At 41.2% G+C, this 17945-nt stretch overlaps 1 protein-coding gene across 2 annotated transcripts in view; it reads right to left on the reverse strand.

Annotated features, from left to right (window-relative positions):
• HERC6 (HECT and RLD domain containing E3 ubiquitin protein ligase family member 6) overlaps positions 1-12668 on the reverse strand; it is a 56506-nt gene extending 43838 nt beyond the window's left edge. For both annotated transcript variants that reach the window (XM_038582162.1, XM_038582161.1), the window contains exons 1-7: positions 12333-12668; positions 10684-10843; positions 8833-8909; positions 5039-5266; positions 3631-3725; positions 1730-1857; positions 642-778 (exon numbers count right to left, since the gene is read on the reverse strand). In XM_038582162.1, coding sequence (XP_038438090.1) covers positions 642-778; positions 1730-1857; positions 3631-3725; positions 5039-5266; positions 8833-8909; positions 10684-10843; positions 12333-12531 — 1024 coding nt within the window. In that variant the 5' untranslated portion in view covers positions 12532-12668. The remainder of the gene's footprint in view (positions 1-641; positions 779-1729; positions 1858-3630; positions 3726-5038; positions 5267-8832; positions 8910-10683; positions 10844-12332) is intronic.
• Between the last annotated feature and the right edge of the window lie 5277 nt (positions 12669-17945).

Here is a 17945-nt window from a genome sequence, read left to right on the forward strand (position 1 = left end):
CAGGGCCCTGGGATCATGACCTGAGCTGAAAGCAGATGCTTAATTGATGAGCCACCCAGGTGCCCCTAAAAAAGTTTATATATTACCAAACTAAATTATTTATTAGCAATTTATATTCTTCCAAATGAATTTTGACCACAAGTACCCTAAAAGATTAATTTTGATCAGGTTACATATTACATGTATAAAAGATTAATTTTGATCAGGTTACATGTATATTCACTTAAAATTTAATTTTTCATGCACTTGTTTTAGAAGAGGGTTTTTTTGTGATTGTTTTTTATTTTAAATAATCTCTACACCCAGTGTGGGGCTCAAACTCACAACCCTGAGATCAAGAGTCACATGTTTCACTAAGCCAGCCAGGTGCCCCTAGAAGAAGTTTGATTAAATACATAAAAGTGTATCTTTCTGATCATTCATCAACTTGGAATCTTTTCCATATTACTCTAATCTTTAGAAAAAATTACTAAATACTACAGGAATCACTGCATAAGAAATGATGCATATTGTATGGGTTAAAAATAACAGTACAAAAAGAACCACAGTTCTATGTACTCCTGTGAAAAGAAAATAAATAATATATCTCCTCCAGTGGCATCAATTAAAACAAAATCATGAATTAGTGGGACCACTCATACCATCAGCAGAAATCAGGCAAGTAAAGTCAACGTTCTCTGTCAGAGCCTCTGGATGAGTTGGGCTGCTTTTGCAAGTTGGTTCACGACCAAAAGACACCACCTTTCCAGTAGTGTAGACATATGCAAGGGTATGGTAACTGCAAGAGACAGAATATAATGAAGCTCAACATATGCACACTTTTTGAGAAAAAAAAGGTATCTCCTAACACAAAATAACAGATTTATCTTATACTAAATACCCAGAGATTCCTTATCATAATATCAGGGTGAGAGGATACCAAATGATGTGGCTAAACAAATGGTAGGTGAATATTCATTTATTACTAACCTTAGAGATGGAATATTACTGATGGGTCTTTATTATGGTTTCTACCATTTGTTTTTTTTATTTATTTTATTTTTTTTTCCATTTGTGTTTTAAATGTAAGCTTTGTTATTTATGAATTGGGTAGATAACATTCAGTGTCTTCATAATTAGGTTATGCAAATTATGAATGCATATGCAAATATATTGTCTTCTATTTGCATGAGATACTTTAAATTTTGTCTTTTCAAGGCAAGCACTACTATTCTAATTTTTTTAATTAATTAATTTATTTGAGAGAGAGAAAGTAAGCTTGGTGGAGGGTGTAGCAGATGGGGAGGGAGAGGAGAGAGAGAGAATCTCAAGCTGACTCCTCGCTGAGTGCAGAGCTCAATGTAGGGCTCAATCCCATGACCATGAGATCATGATCTGAGCTGAAATCAAGAGTCAGATGCTTAACTGACTGAGCCACCCAGGTGCCCCACCACTATTTTTATTTTAAACCCTCTTCCCAACCCCCAGCACCTAATAAGGCAGTCTGTATAAGTAGACTTCCAATAAATTCCTATTAAATAAATGAAATGTCTAGAATAAATTAGAAAAAATAGAAAAAACTATATAAATTAAATAAGTTAAAAAAGTTTTTATGACTACTACTATAAAAAGAGTAGTCACATATTTGGGGTTTTAAGGTTTGATAACACTGAGGAATCATTTCTAAGTAATAAAATATAATAATTTCTACTCACACTAAAAACAGACAAACAAAAAACTAGCCCATTACCTTCCACAATCTATCTGTGAAACTAGGCCATCAATTCCTTCTACGAGTTGTGGACCACTCTTCTCAGCAGTGGGGCTGTGTCCCAGCTGTCCATAGGTATTATCTCCAAATGTGAACACTTTCCCATTCTGTTTGAGAAAGAAGGAATCAGACTAATTTCAGATTTAAAAAAGTAACTAAAAAACTAAAGATTAAGTATCATCAGATAATTACATGGTAGCACTATGTGAAATACAAGCTCTGTATAAAGGAGAGGGGTCTTATATTTATTATATAAGATATAATCTTTTGGGATCCCTGGGTGGCGCAGCGGTTTGGCGCCTGCCTTTGGCCCAGGGCACGATCCTGGAGACCCGGGATCCAAACCCACGTCGGGCTCCCGGTGCATGGAGCCTGCTTCTCCCTCTGCCTGTGTCTCTGCCCCTCTCTCTCTGTGTGACTATCATAAATAAATAAATAAATAAAGCTTTAAAAAAAAAAAAAAGATATAATCTTTTATTATTAAAATTATCATTTTATTGCTTTTTTATTTCTAATAGTAAATGTAAGTTAACTCATTAAATTTGAAAAATCATTGACATTCATGGTAGAATGAATGGAAGGACAATTCATTGGTTCAAGACAATGTTAATACGAACATTTAAGTATAGGGGTGCTTTATTTCTTGAGCATTCCTCTGAAAATCTTTCTTCAGAAGGTTGTTTTTTTAGAGAGAGAGCACGCGTGGGGGGAGCAGGAGAGGTGCCCTTGGGATTCTCTCTCCCTAGCCTGCTGTCCCCTCCCCCACCCCCCTCATGTGCATGCATACTCTCTAACTAAAAGAATAATACAAATTACTTTAGATATTTATTTTATATTTTTAAAAGATTGTATTTATTTATTCATGAGAGACACACAGAGAGAGAGGCAGAGACATAGGCAGAGGGAGAAGCAGGCTCCCTGTAGGAGTCTAATGTGGGTTTTAATCCAGGACCTCAGGATCATGCCCTGAGTCAAAGGCAGACACTCAACCGCTGAGCCACCCAGGTGTCTTGATATTTAGTTTTTAAATATATATTTAGTTTTTAAATAAACATTTCAACCACTCAAATAGTTTTCAAGTCTATTCCTTATGACTATGGAAAGAATTCATCCCATTGGAATATACTATTTGGCCAGTACAAGAAGAGGAGGCAAACATTTACAAAGCAGGCTTGTAATTGTGCCAAGCAAGAAATGGAACAAAGTAGTTCTAGACTATAATATAATTTTTACTAGGTTATCAAAACCTGTAAAAATTACTTTCTGTCTATAATAATTTTCATCTGTAGAACTACATTATGAATGAATAATTACTAAAAGGATTAGTTCCTAGATTAACAAAAGATTAATATCTTTTTTTTTAATTTTTAAGAGTTTATTTTTGGGACACTTGGGTGGCTCAGCAGCTGAGCATCTGCCTTTGGCTCAGGGTGTGATCCCAGTCTAGGGATCGAGTCCTGCATCGGGCTCCCTGTGAGGAGCCTGCTTCTCCCTCTATGTCTCTTCCTCTCTCTGTGTCTCTCATGAATACATAAATAACTTTTTTTAAAAAATAGCTTATTTTTAAGCAATCTCTACACCCAATATGGGGCTCAGACTTACAACCCAGAGATCAAGAGTTACATGCTCTATTGACTGGGGCAGCCACGTACCCCATTAATCTAATTTAGTGGGTATCTAAAAATATCTCCAAAAGCTGAAATTAGCTTCTGTCATAGGATCTTGAAAATTTCATGGCTTATATTTGGTTAATTTCTCCTCTTTACATTGAATGGATATGTTGAGATATTGATACACATATTGCTTTCAACAAGTCAGTAAGTGTATCTTGTGGTAACATTTCTTAGGAATTAAAAAAATAGCAAAACATTTTAGATTACCTGGGTAAGTACTACAGTGTGCTCATAACCACAGCTGATATAAATCACACCTAGATTCTTCAGAGCACTAATTGAATAAGGCTTGTAGCTTTGTCCTGATGAAAGAAAGCAGAATTTCTAGATTATAAGACTCAGATTTCATGAGTTTTTACACTTTTTAATACTTTTGTCAACTTATAATTCATTAACATTTTTTTAAATGAACACTTAGAAGTATCACAAAAGAGCTCTACTTTGGAAAAGAAAGAAAAGCAGTCGTATAGCATTTATTTCTGGAAACTCTTCAATCTTCTGGAATGCCTAAAGCTATTCTCCTAAAAAGTTGTTTTAAGACCTTTATTCCTAATAAAATTGCCATTAGGTTTTTTCATTTCTGTCACATAGTAGGTGTCCTGCAAATACACAATAATAAGTTAAGAAAATAAGAGGACCTACTTCATGTTGACAAAGTTAAATGAAATGTGATGTAAGTACTGGCACACAACAAGTGCTAAATATATGTTAGCTGAATGTAAAGAATTGAACAGAGGAGGTATAGGGTTCATGGGGAAGACTTCACGGTGAGTTTGTTTAAGGGTTGCCAGAGGAACTGGTTGTTTCTCCTGCTAGCATTTGCTAATCCAGTGGTTCTTGAACTTGGCTGCACATTGGAATAGCCTGTGGAATCTTTAATAATGACCGATGCCTGGCTTCCATCCCAGACAAACTGATTTACTTGGTATGGGGTCTAACTTGGGCACTGGGATTTGTAAATGCTTTTAGAGTAAGCAAAAGAAGGGGCTTTGAAGATGTCCCTGTCCTTCCCCAGAGGCTGTGAATATGTTAGGTGATATTGCAAAGAGGAGTTAATGAAGCAGATGGAATTAAAATTGCAAATCTGTTGACTTTAAGATAAGGAGGTAGCCTGGGTCATCTAGGTGAGCCCAATGTAATTACAGGGTCCTTTAAGGAAGAAGGAGGCAGAAGAGTCACTGTCAGAGTAATGTGACTTAAGGAAGACTTCACCAGCCATTGCTGGCTTTGAAGAGGGGGGTTAGGAATCAAAGAATGCTGATGGGGACTCTAGGAGAAAAAGACAAGAAAATGGTGTAACGCGCATCCCCATCCCCGACCCTGCTGCCCTGAACCCTCCAGAAAGGAACGCATCTTGATTTTAGCCCAGTGAGACCTGCATCAAACTTCTGACCACCGGAACTAAAAGATAATACATTTGTGTGGTTTTAAGCCACAAGTCTGTGGTAATATATTAAAGTGGCAATCAAAAATTAAGGTGGCTCCCCAGGTGATTCTAATGTATCACAAAGTTTGGGAATCATTGCCCTAATCATTGAGAGTCCCCTTTGCAGAGCTGGTCTTCCAACTGGAAAGAAAGAATGATTTACTGCAAAGAAAATGACTATCTTGTTACCTGAGACATTATTCTTGTGGAGGGCCAGCTGCCCTGCATTGTTTCTTCCCCAGCCAAATGAGGTCCCAGAGAGAGACAGGGCGAAGCTGTGGGCCCCACCTGCAGCCACCTGAGCCAGCGGGATGCCGTCCAGGGACCTCACCCTCTGCGGGCTGGCTTGGGAGGGGAATTTCTTCCCCAGACCCAGCTGTCCATCACTATTACTTCCCCATGAAAACACTTGGCCACCTACAAAAATGAAGCAGAGAAATTCAGAATTGCAAACACATTGGAATACCAAGTTCAAGTAGAAACTACCACCCTAATTCTAAAAGTCTTGAGTAATTAAAATAGGGATAAAGGAGGTTAGAGTATTCTAACCGAAAGCAAGGTGGGTGGTCAGGAACATCCACTCCTCTTCTCCCTCCCAGTTAAGGTCAACTGTGTTCTTTCAGCTGCTCAGACCAGAAATCTTGGAGTCATCCTTGACTGTCTTCTTTCTTTTACACCCTTCAACCTAGCACATCCTAGTCTCTATCTTTAAAACGTGTCTGGAGGGACGCTTGGGTGGCTCAGCGGTTGAGTGCCTGCCTTTGGCTCAGGTCATGATCCCAGGATCCAGGATCCAGTCCCACATCAGGCTCCCTGCAAAGAGCCAGTTTCTCCCTCTGCCTGTGTCTCTGCCTTTCTCTGTGTCTCTCATGAATAAATAAATAAATAAATCTTAAAAAAAATAAAATGTGTCTGAATCTGACCACTTCTCACCTCTCCACTGTTACCACCTTTGCCACCAAGTCACCCTCACTTTTCTCCTGGAAGGTTACAATAGCACCCCACTGGGTTCCCACAGTCCATCTTTGTCTCTTCTCTGAAAAGCAGCCAGATTACTCTTTTTAAAAAAATATGTAAGGGGGCACCTGGACAGCTCAATTGGTTAAGGGTCTGCCTTCAGCTCAGATCATGATCCCAGGGTCCGGGATGGAGCCTGCTCAGCAGAGAGTCTACTTCTCCCTCTTGCCCTTGCTCCTATGCTCTCTCTCACTCACTTGCTTACTCTCTCTCAAATAAATAAAATCTTAAAAAAAAAAAAAAAAAGTCAGATTAAACCCTTCAGGAATCTGCTATCTTAAAAAAAAAAAAAAAAAGGAATCTGCTATCTTGCTCAATAAAAGGCCAATTCTCACAAGCCCCAGGTCACCAGTATCCTCCATGATATGTTTCAGACCTTATCTCCCCCTGGCTCAGACCTTTCCAGAGACCCTGCTGTTTCTGAACATACTGCTGAGCATGCAGCTACCTCATTGCCTTTGCGTCTAGATCATTCCTTTGGATCACGACCTTAGCATTATGTCTCCCTCCCTCCCTTGTTTTGGTCTCTACTCATCTTAAAACCGATTGCTTTGAAAAAAACAAAACAAAACAAACCGATTGCTTCCCTAACATCCTTTATAAAACAGAAAGATTCCTTTTCTCCACTCAGGTACTTGCTCTCATCACCTTACCTGGCCTCCCATTTCTTCATACCCTTATCTATGTTGTATGACATACTTATTTGTCTGTGTGTTTAAAGCTCACTTCCCCTATACACCACCCAGAATATAAATTCCATGGAAGCAGAGTCTTATGTTTGTTCACAGCTATAGCCTCTCTGCTGGAAACATTATAGGCACTTAATAAATACTTGTGGAATGACCCTATGGAAGAAAAAGACCAACAACATTTTATATTGAATTTGACCAGAGATAGATAATTTACATGAGGTAAAAAATCAGTGTCTTCTAATGCTTCATTGTTTACCCAGAAAAATGTGAACATCGCTCAGATTTTTGTGTTATTATATCTGACTTTTCTTTTTTAACTCTTCTATAGTTATTTATCCCACTGAAAAGTATTTCTGAGGGCACACTGCAGAATGTCAAACTCATGAAGGTCTATGAGAACTCATAGTTCACCATAGCAAATGCACAGAGTACCTGGGCTCCATACAACCTTTATAGCCTGGACCAGTATAAAGGCAAATCAATACCCCAAGGAAATAATTCAGGCTATTTCAATAACTAAGAAGAAGGAAGTAAAGAAGGAAAAGAGACTAATATTTATTGTATCCCTGCTATCTGCTATAGTCTGTACTGGATATACTGTGTTCCTTCTTTCACAGAATTTTCTAAATACCCCATAAGGTAGGCATCAGTACTCCTACAGATGAGAAAATTGAGACTCAGGTTAAATAACTTGCCCTAGATCAAATCACTGGAGATGGGAGGAGGGAGTTCTACGATTAGCCACAGGACTATGGTATGGTCTCATGGCCCTGCATGGTACAGTGGTTAAGCACTTAGGGTTGGAATGTTAGCAGGTGTAGGTTCAAATCTCATTTCTATTTCTTAATGTGTGAGTTTAGGCAAATCACTGAAAGTCTCTGAGCCCAAATGTTCTCATTTCTAAAATAAGGATACAAACAATGTGCAGCTTCTGTGATTGTTAGGTGATTATATGAGATTACACAGGTAAAGCATTTCACATGGTAGCAGCACAGAAGGCTACCAGGAAATGTCGGCTATCCAGAGCCCCTATGGCCCTGCTGCAATTATGATTATGACATCACTTGAGGGATCTGCAAATATCACGTGTCTCTTGAAGGCAATCACAATATGCCACCCCAAAATCTGCCTCTCTGGCATAAGGATTATTTGGAACTGGGGACGCCTGGGTGGCTTAGGTTGAGGGTCTGCCTTTGGCTCTCAGGGCAAAATCCCGGGGTCCTAGGATCGAGTCCCACATCAGGCTCCCTGCATGGAGCCTGCTTCTCCCTCTGCCTGTGTCTCTGCCTCTCTCTCTGTGTGTGTCTCTCATGAATAAATAAATAAAATCTTTTTTTAAAAAAAGGATTATTTTGTGCTGAAGGCAATTGAGAATCCACAAATGTGGGGAAAATTCTCTGCCCTCCTCTACCCAAAAGCAAGTTACATATTTCCCTTTGTGAAGCTGTCCTCTTCTCCTGCATCAGGGTTGGGTCAGTGGCTCATCATCGGAGATGGAGAATCTTCCTCAACATAAGTCTTCACAAATAACTCTTAATAAAATAACTCTTATCTTCCATTAGTTTCTCACATGTATTTCCATGTCACTTCCCTATGATGGATCATCCTGCAAAGCCCAAATCTTTCCCTTGTTAAAAGGGTACATAAGCCCTCAAGTCTAAACACTTCTTGAGTTTCACTTCTTTTCTGTAAACTTCTATGCATGAAATTACTAATAAAATTGGTATGCCTTTTCTCTTGTTAATCTGTTGTCTCTTAAATTTGCTGGCTCCCAGGTACCAAACCAAAGAGGATAGGAGAAAATTTTTTCCACTGCAGCACTCTCCATTGAAACATTTTGACCTGACTATGGTAGAAAAAAATGTAAAGTCATAATTTTGATATCTTTTCTTTCTTTGATCTAAGTAAAACAGACAAATAGGTCTTAGTTTAGCTGAGTTTGCTGGTATATGCAACAATTCAGCATAAAAGACAAAGTTCAAGATAAAACCATTACTCAATTCTGACTTAGATCAGGTCATGTGAACAGAAATGACCCTTTATGGCATTGATATGAATGAATTAGGCACTACTTTAGAATATAGTAAGAACGAAGAAAATAGAAAAAAAATGAAGAACAATATAGCTTATGAAATCTAAAAAGTCAAAAACTTCTAAATGCATTAAAATGAGCCCCAGTGCATTAAAAATCAACAGGCATCACTCATATTCAAAAAAATTACTTTGTAATGACACTTATAAGATCCAAAAAGGCTTTTTTTTTTTTTTTTTTACCTTCTGATAATGCCAGAGAGTGGTAGTGTCCACAGGAAACTTGTTTAATTTTTATATCATTCAGAGTTTTTATCTTCCTATAATAAAAATGATACAAAATCTATTAATCCTTCTTTAGAGTGGCTCACCAAGTGAACGACAGATATTTAAAACGATCCCAGGTAATACATTTGGTTTAGGAAAATAACTTTTCTCTTCCTTTCCATTCTTTTCAAATAGGGTTATTTTAATCTTTTTTCTATAGAATAAACAGTTTTCTTGATGAGTACAGGTATGTAAAGCTGTTTGGTAGTATTTAGAAACAGCACGGTAATGGTGATTTTCCTGATTGGCATGTAGTCTTCAGTAATTTTAAGGAGTTAATTTTCTGAAACTGTTGTCAAACCAACAAGTCTGCATTTATCCATCCATCATTTTTAGGACTGTTGGTAACCTGGGTATATTTTTCCCAGAAATAACTTTATTTCCTTATTTTTCCACAGCACCCTTATTTCAAAGCCCTCCAACTATTTTTAAGGTATAGAGCAGAATCCAGTTTAATACAAGAGTGATTTTTATTAGACTTTTAATGCAGTATATCATGTACTAACTTTTATTCTATACTTATTGGCTTAAAAAATAAATTTCTTCATACACATATGACACAGGGTTTTAGAATTTATAGAACACTGTTATTTATATCACCTGATTTAAGCCCTATGCAATGAAGAAATGGTTAGATCCTATTAAATTGCCATTTGTGTGAATCAAAAACATAACTATCAGCAATTTCATATGGTTGAAATTCATATAGTAGAATTCAGAGTTCTAGTTTGCTCTAGGGAATCATGTTACATGTATCATGTTGTAGAACTAGACTCAAACCTTTGTCTTTTCATTCCAAGTTCAATGTTTTTTCCCCCCAAACCACAGCACTCTCTTATACAATTAAAAACTAGAAGAAGTAATAAAAAGTAACTTCCAAATATTAAAAACCATGCTTTTGAAAAGTCTTAAACATGTAATTCATGAACACACAATTCAGACTGCTTGTCATCATTTGTCCTAGAGCAAGCTGTTTGTGAGGATAGGATTCTCCCTACATCTCACTATATAAATATTAGGATCTGTCTGGCTTAAGACAGACCAAAAGGTTATGTGGGGAGGAAATCTTTTCCTCTTCCAGTTTGGATCCAGTTGGTAGGGGACATGCAAACTTACTGACAATAGAATAAAAGGAGAAAAAACAAATAACATCTATTATTTACATGTACATATGGGAGCTCCCAGTAATGGAAAATGTGTGGAATCACCTTGTATATATCAACTTAGCATAAGGAATGGTCTTAGGGCTTCAATAGAGGAGTATGAAAAGTTCCATAGGGTTTTTTTTAAATGTTGACTGGGCACTCTGTCTTCACAGCAACTGGATTCATAACAAACTCATTTCAAGCTGTTTTTTTCAAGGAGACTGCTTTAGTCAGGTGGTTCGATAAGATTTCTTTCTGTATCTCCTATTTAATGTTTTCACTTTAAAATAACATTTATTTTCTTTTTATGTTTATTTTACATCTATTTTATATTTATTTACTGAGTAGGTCCCCACAGTTATTTCCAATACCTAAGAATTAGATCGAAGAGTCACGTGTTCTCATTTCACCCTGTCCTTCTCCTTCATAGGACTCTAATTAAGTAATCATTGGTGTTACAAGTTTTCTTCCTGCCTCATTCTCTCGGTACACTATCATCATTGAGGCTAGGGACTGTGTTTGTCATAACCACCTTTGTACCCTGATATCTTGCCTAGTGCCTAGCACATGAAAACTCAAAACTATTGGATGAATGAATGAATGAATGAATGGAAATACTTACATAGGTATAAGATTTGTTTCCTTAAATTCTCCAGTTCCCAGCTGCCCTTCAGAACCAGCCCCCCATGCAAACACCCTTCCTTTGTGACAGACAGCAAGAGAGTGTTCCTTTCCACAGCTCACGAGATCAACGTGTAGAGTTTCCAAGGCCCGAATTCGTTCTTCAGGAACAAAAACAGAACAAAATACCTCAGAAGATTATGAATTTAACAACTTTAAGACAAGTTTATTTTCTTCAAAAAGAAAGGTCACTCAGATTTCTCATCTTCCCAACGCACACTAAAGTTCGGGCAGCCCCGGTGGCTCCGCGGTTTAGCGCCGCCTTTGGCCTAGGGCGTGATCTCGGAGACCCGGGATCGAGTCCGGCATCGGGCTCCCTGCTCTGTCTCTGCCTCTCTCTCCGTGTCTCCCATGAATAGGTAAATAAAATCTTTAAAGAAGAAAGTTAAGGCCTGACATCCACACGAAAGTTGTGAGGGAGATAAGCTCCATGCGTGTTTCACGGTCTGTGTGGAAATATGGTTGCTGTTTGTTTGTTTATTTATTTATTTATTTTTTGTTAAAAAGTTTATTTTTTCGTGAGAGACACAGAGAGAGAGAGGCAGAGACCCAGGCAGAGGGAGAAGCAGGCTCCACGCAGGGAGCCCGACGTGGGACTCGATCCCAGGTCTCCAGGACCAGGCCCTGAGCCAAATGGCGATGCTCAACCACTGAACCAGGCGCCCCAATGGTTGCTGCTTAAAAGGATGAGTTTCGGGACACCTGGGTGGCTCTGTGGTTGCGCGTCCGCCTTCGGCTCGGTCCCGATCCCAGGGCCCGGGGATCAAGTCCCACATCAGGCTCCCTGTCAGGGCCTGCTTCCCCCTCTGCCTACTGTGTCTCTCATGAATCAATAAGTAAAATCTTTAAAAAAAAAAATACTACATATATAAAACTATATAATGACATGCTTTTTTTTGGTAAGAATTTATTTATTTATTAGTGACACACACACACACACACACACACAGGCAGAGACACAGGCAGAGGGAGAAGCAGGCTCCATGCCGGGAGCCCGACGTGGGACTCGATCCCGGGTCTCCAGGATCACGCCCTGGGCTGAAGGCGGCCTAAACCGCTGAGCCCCCGGACTGCCCTAATGACATGCTTTTATAAAAGTAAATATATAATAGAAATAAAGCAAGAAAGAAATACATCAAAATATTAGTAGTTGTCTTTGGGTATTGGAATTATAGGCAGTTTCTTTTCCTGGGTTTCCATAATAATCAGGAAAGGTAAAAATGCTATTAGACTTTTTTTAATTTTAAGAAAACAGTTGCCCCGGGGTACTTCTGAGCGAGTTAGAGCTGTCCAGCCCCTAGCACCTGGGCAGGTAGCCCGGCGGCAGCTAGACGCGCGGGCTGGGACTGGTCTGGGAAGGCGGGGGGCGGGGGGGGGGGGGCACGTCCCTTTCCAAAGGAGCGCGGTCCCGGGAAGTTTCACTCTCGGTTTCGCTTTTAAGATGCGCTGGAAACCGAAACAAACTGCGCTCCCGGAAACCGAAACTGACGAAGTCGCGCGCCGGAGCTCAGAGCCTCTCGGGCCGCGTCTCCGGGGCCCAGCACCGCGCCCGCCCGCCCGCCCGCGCCCGCAGCCCGGTCCCGCACTCACTGAGCTGCGCGGAGCGCGGCGCGCCCCTCTGCCCCAGCTGGCCGCGGCCGTTGTCCCCGCACGAGTGCACCTGGCCGTTGCTCAGCAGCAGCAGCGAGTGCCGCTCCCCGGAGGCCGCCTGTCGCAGCTCCACGCCCCCCAGGCCGACCCGCCTCCGGCTCACGGGCCCGCGGGGGCCGGGGCCCCACGAGAGGTACATCCCGCTCGCGTGCCGGGCGGCCGAGCGCGCCCTCGGGCAGCGACCCTGCGTGCTGGCTCGCGGAGACCGCAAAGCTCGGCGGCCCGGCCCGCTCTGACAGCTCGGTGGGAGCCCGCTCCCTGCGCCCCGCCGCAGCGCCGCCCTGCGCCCTTAGTCACCCCGGCTCCGGCCAATGGCCTTCGGGGCTCGGACGTGAGCGCCCACTGCTCGGCAGCGGAGTCCCGGGGTTTACTTCCTTCCCGGCTAAGCAGCTTACGCACGAGCTGTGGGACTTTGGGCAGCTTACCTAACCAGGCTGTGCTGCAGCCACCTCGTCAGTGAAATGTGGACAGCAACGCAGCAAACCTAATGTCAGGGCAATTCAACAGATAATGCATAATGCTAGAATGATGCTTAGGGCGCTTAAGCAAAGCATCCGAGGGCAGTCCGGGTGGCTCAGCGGTTAGCGCTGCCTTCAGCCCGCGGTGTGATCCTGACTGCGTGGAGCCTGCTTCTCCCTCTGCCTGTGTCTCTGCCTCTCTCTCTTTCTCTGTCATGAATAAATAAATAAAATCTTAAAAAAAAAAATAAAAGCATCTGAGCATCCACCCTTTTCTAGGCTGTTTTTGGCGCTGGAGTTGCAAAATCCTCAGGGTGCTGACATTCTCCTGTTTATAAAGAGGTAAATACCGGGACACCTGAGTGGCTCAGTGGTTGGGCGTCTGCCTTCGGCTCACGGCGCGATCCCAGAGTCCTGGGATCCAGTCCCACATGGGGCTCCCTGCATGGAGCCTGCTTCTCCCTCTGCCTGTGTCTCTGCCTCTCTCTCTCTCTGTCTCTCATGAATAAATAAATAAAATCTTAAAAAAAAAAAGGTAAATACTTAGTATAATGTCAGTGGCAACGCTGAGAAAAGTAACAAAGTAATAGAGGATGGAGGTAGAAGGAACTTGTATCTTTGTTTATTTATTTATTTCTATGTATGTGTGTATTTATTTGAAAGAGGAGAGCCCAAGCAGGGGGAGGGACATGCGGACAGGGGGGAAGCAGGCTGCCCCCTGAGCAGGGAACCTGATGGTGGGCTCCATCCTGGATAGACATGACCTGAGCCCAAGGCAGATGCTTAACTGACTGCACCACTCAGGCACCCCGGAACTTCTATTTTTTTAATAAGACTTCAGGGGACACTTCTCTGATGAAGTGATATTTGTGCAGAGAGCCTAGGGCACATAGAAAATGAGGGAGTGTGTCAGCCTTGTATCTGCGGAGGGCAGAGGAGAGCAGTTGGAAGCTTTTGAACAGAGAAGTGACATGATCTGGCTTCAGTCTTAGCAGATTCATTCTGGCTGCTGTGTGGAATATAATAGAATAAAAATGGTACAAGAAAAGCCAGTTAGGAGAGGCTGCTGTGGGAGACCACTTCTGAAGGATGACCTTTGGACTACGGCAATACCCTAGAAGGCAGGAGAGAACAAATAATCACATTCAGGACATTTTTGAAAGAGTCCACGGATTTGCTGATGATCTGGAAATAGGAGGAAAGAGGGGATCCCTGGGTGCCTCAGCGGTTGGGCATCTGCCTTTGGCTCAGGGCATGATCCTGGAGACCTGGGATCCAGTCCCACGTCGGGCTCCCTGCGTGGAGCCTGCTTCTCCCTCTGCCTGTGTCTCTGCCTCTCTCTCTCTCTCTCTCTCTCTCTGTGTGTGTGTCTCATGAATAAATAAATAAAATCTTAAAAAAAATGGAAATAGGAGGAAAGAAAGAAAGAAAAGGATTAGGATTATTCCAAGGTTGGCCTGAGCAAATGGGTGAACAGTTGTTCTCTTTCCTGGGATGTAGAACCCTGCGGAAGGCTTCGTTTTGGGGCTGATAGATCAGGAATCCAGTCTGGTAATAACTGAAAGATGTTTCTTATAGAAAGGGTGGTAAGATCAACCATTTTGGAGTTGTGCAGAAAAGTCAAGGTGGAATCATAAAATTGGGAGTCCTCAGTGTAGAAGTGAGAAGTCAGTCATCAGGTGGTTGAATGAGATCACTCAGTGGGAGGTGCATGTGGCTAGCATGTCGCAGGGGACTGATCCTAGGAGAAAACCAGGAACATGGGGTGTGCACTAAGCTAGTGAAGAACGAGGGAATGATCACCTCTGCCCGTTGCCTTTTGAACAAGATGGATTGAGTGTTAATCTTTAGCTTTGGCAAAATTGAGGTCATTGGTGACTAAGTCAATGTTAACTATCATTGGCATTACTATTTTCTTTGTATTATTACAGCATCTACTTTTTTTAAAGATTTTTAAAAAGCTTTTATTTATTTATTCATGACAGAGAGAGAGAGAGAGAGAAGCAGAGACACAGGCAGAGAGAGAAGCAGACTCCATGCAGGGAGCCCGATGTGGGACTTGATCCCAGGTCTCCAGGATCACACCCTGGGCCGAAGGTGGTGGCGCCAAACTGCTGGGCCACCCAGGCTGCCCTATTGCAGCATCTACTTATATGCTTGCAGTTCCACTCTCCTGACTACTACATTTTAAGTTCTCTAACAATAATGATAAGTGTTTTTCTAGCTCAAGAGTTCCTGGCACATGGTAGATGCTAATAAATATGTATTGGACAGAAGGGTTCATGAGTGGTGAGAAATGAATATTCAGACTTTTGGTTCCATTTCAGTATGCACTGTATCTAACCTTTTTCTGAATAGTAATTTCCTAAGTATTTATCATTTTCCTCAGGCACAAATTATAAGAGTTTGGTATCATCAGCATAAGACAGCCCTCGGGGAGGCCTGGGTGGCTCAGTGCTTGGGAGTCTGGCTTCAGCTCAGGGTGTGATCCTGGTTGTGGGGATTGAGTCCTGCATCAGGCTCCCTGCATGGAGCTGGCTTCTCCCTCTGCCTGTGTCTCTGCCTCTCTCTCTGTCTCTCGTCTCTCACAAATAAATAAAGCCAAAAAAAAAAAAAAAAAAAAAAAGGCCCTGAGTCCTCATTTTAAGTATTTCTTTTTTTTAGAGAGAGAGAAGTTAATTTTTTAAAAGATTTATTTATTTGAGAGAGTATGCAAGCATGTGGGGCTGAGGTGGAGGTGGGATGGGGGAGGGACAGAGGGAGAGAGTCCTAAGCAGACTCCCCACTTGGAAGTCTGGGGGCTTGATCCCAAGATCCTGGGATCATGACCTAAGCTGAAACCGAGAGGTGGGCACTTAACCAACTCTACCACCCAGGCGCCCCACAAAAGATATTAATTATCACTCGTATTAGTATTTACTTTATACTTTACAAAATCCTTCCAACTATTTTACCTCATGTGTCCTCATAAGCATGGAATGAATAGGCATGAGAGAGAATACTGTTCATATTTCACAAAGACCTTAGGCTCAGAGTGTTTGATTTGTTTCAAATTACAGATAGGTGAGTAGAATAGCACATGGTTTTTCCTTCCACCATGCAATTGTGTCTCATGAGCTTCCCTTTCTCAGAGAACAGTCAAGTAAAAAGGCAGAAAAACAGTAAGAATCCACTGTCATCATACCTTTAAAATCAATCTTTGAGAGTGCCTGGGTGGCTCAGTAGTTGAGCTTCTGCCTTTGGCTTAGCATGATCCCAGGGTCCTGGGATCGAGTCCTGCATTGGGCTCCTTGCAGGGTGTCTGCTTCTCTCTCTGCCTCTCTCTCTGTGATGCTCATGAACAGATAAATAAGATCTTTAAATAAATAAATAAATAAATAAATAAATAAATAAATAAATCTTGAAAAAGTCAATCTTTCAACATTTTTCATACCTAATATCTCATACCAATAGCCTATTTTTTAAAAAGATTTTATTTATTTATTTGAGAGAGCATGCAAGCATGAGTAGGGGGAGGGGCAGAGGGAGAGAGAAAGAAGCAGACTCCCCACTGAGCAGAGAGCCCAATGAGGGACTCCATCCCAGGACTCAGATCATGACCTGAGCTGATTGAGCCACCCAGGCACTCCCTAATTTTTCTTTTTACTAATTTTTCCCAAGCAGTGATTTCTGGAAGACAAGAAAATGAGAAAGGGGAAAAAATAACATTTCCTAACGACCTACCACCTAATTCAGAGGGATACATGCACCTTGATGTTTATAGCAGCATTATCAACAATAGGCAAATTACGGATGCAGTCCAAGTGTCCATTGACTGACAAATGGATAAGGAAGATGTGCATACACACACAATGGAATATTACTCAGCCATAAAAAGAATGAAGTCTTGCCATTTGTGCAACATGGATGGAGCTAGAGAGTACTATGCTAAGTGAAATAGGTCAGAGAAAGACAAAGAGCATATGATTCCACTTATGTGGAATTTAGGAAACAAAACAAACAAGCAAAGGGAAAAGAGACAGGAGCAAACCAAGAAACAGACTCTTAACTCTAGAGAACAGACTGATGGTCACCACAAGGGAGGGGGTGAGGGAGAGGAGTGAAATTAGGTGATGGAGATTAAGGAATGCATATGTCGTGATGACCACCGGCTGTTGTATGGAACTGTCGAATCACTATATTATATACCTGAAGCTAATACTACATTATGTTAACTAACTGGAATTTAAATAACAACTTGAAAACAAAACCCCAAAACAAAAAATCCTGACCTACCCAAATCCTGAGTTTCAGTTTCCTTATAGATAAGAAATGGTAGTTTTGATATTTAGTAGCTCTAGATGGCAGTATTAGTCAACTTGATCTCTTTCCTTTAATTTTTCTTTAATGGTAGCAACCATTTTTCATGGTTAGCTGACTTATGGTAACATCTCCTGTATAGGTCGTCTTACAATTATTCACAAGGATTTTATTTTATTTTTTAAAGATTTTATTCATTGATTCATGAGAGACACACACACAGAGAGAGGCAGAGACACAGGCAGAGGGAGAACCAGGCTCAATGCAGGGAGCCCGACATGGGACTTGATCCTGGGTCTCCAGGATCACACCCTGGGCTGAAGGCGGTGCTAAACCACTGAGCCACCCAGGCTGCCCATTCACAAGGATTTTAATGATTTTCTTTCCCATACTCATTGCAAGATATTGGTATTTAAATTACTTAGAAAAAATTTATACTCCTATATTATCCTATTATCACTATAATTGTCATTCTAACACATTGCATGGTAGCACTGTAGCAATCTCAGAGCACCAGAACATAGCCCTGAACTGGGAAGAAAGAGGAAAAGTGCCTCTAATACTGGAAATGGTTGCCATTCAAGCCAGGGGCTTCAAAACATGTTACCCAATAACAAATTGAGGGCCGCCCAAGATCTGTATTTGAAACACAGTTTAACTTAATTTGTTAACCTATGAGAATTAGTGCAGCTTTACCTGTAAATTGGGATGAGTTTCATCTGCATATAATAAAGTTGCCTAATAATAATAATAGTTTATTTATTTTTAATAATAGTTTAACTACCGAGTAATGGTT

The sequence above is a fragment of the Canis lupus genome, chromosome 32 (assembly GCF_011100685.1).
Source record: "Canis lupus familiaris isolate Mischka breed German Shepherd chromosome 32, alternate assembly UU_Cfam_GSD_1.0, whole genome shotgun sequence".
Taxonomy (NCBI): Eukaryota; Metazoa; Chordata; class Mammalia; order Carnivora; family Canidae; genus Canis; species Canis lupus.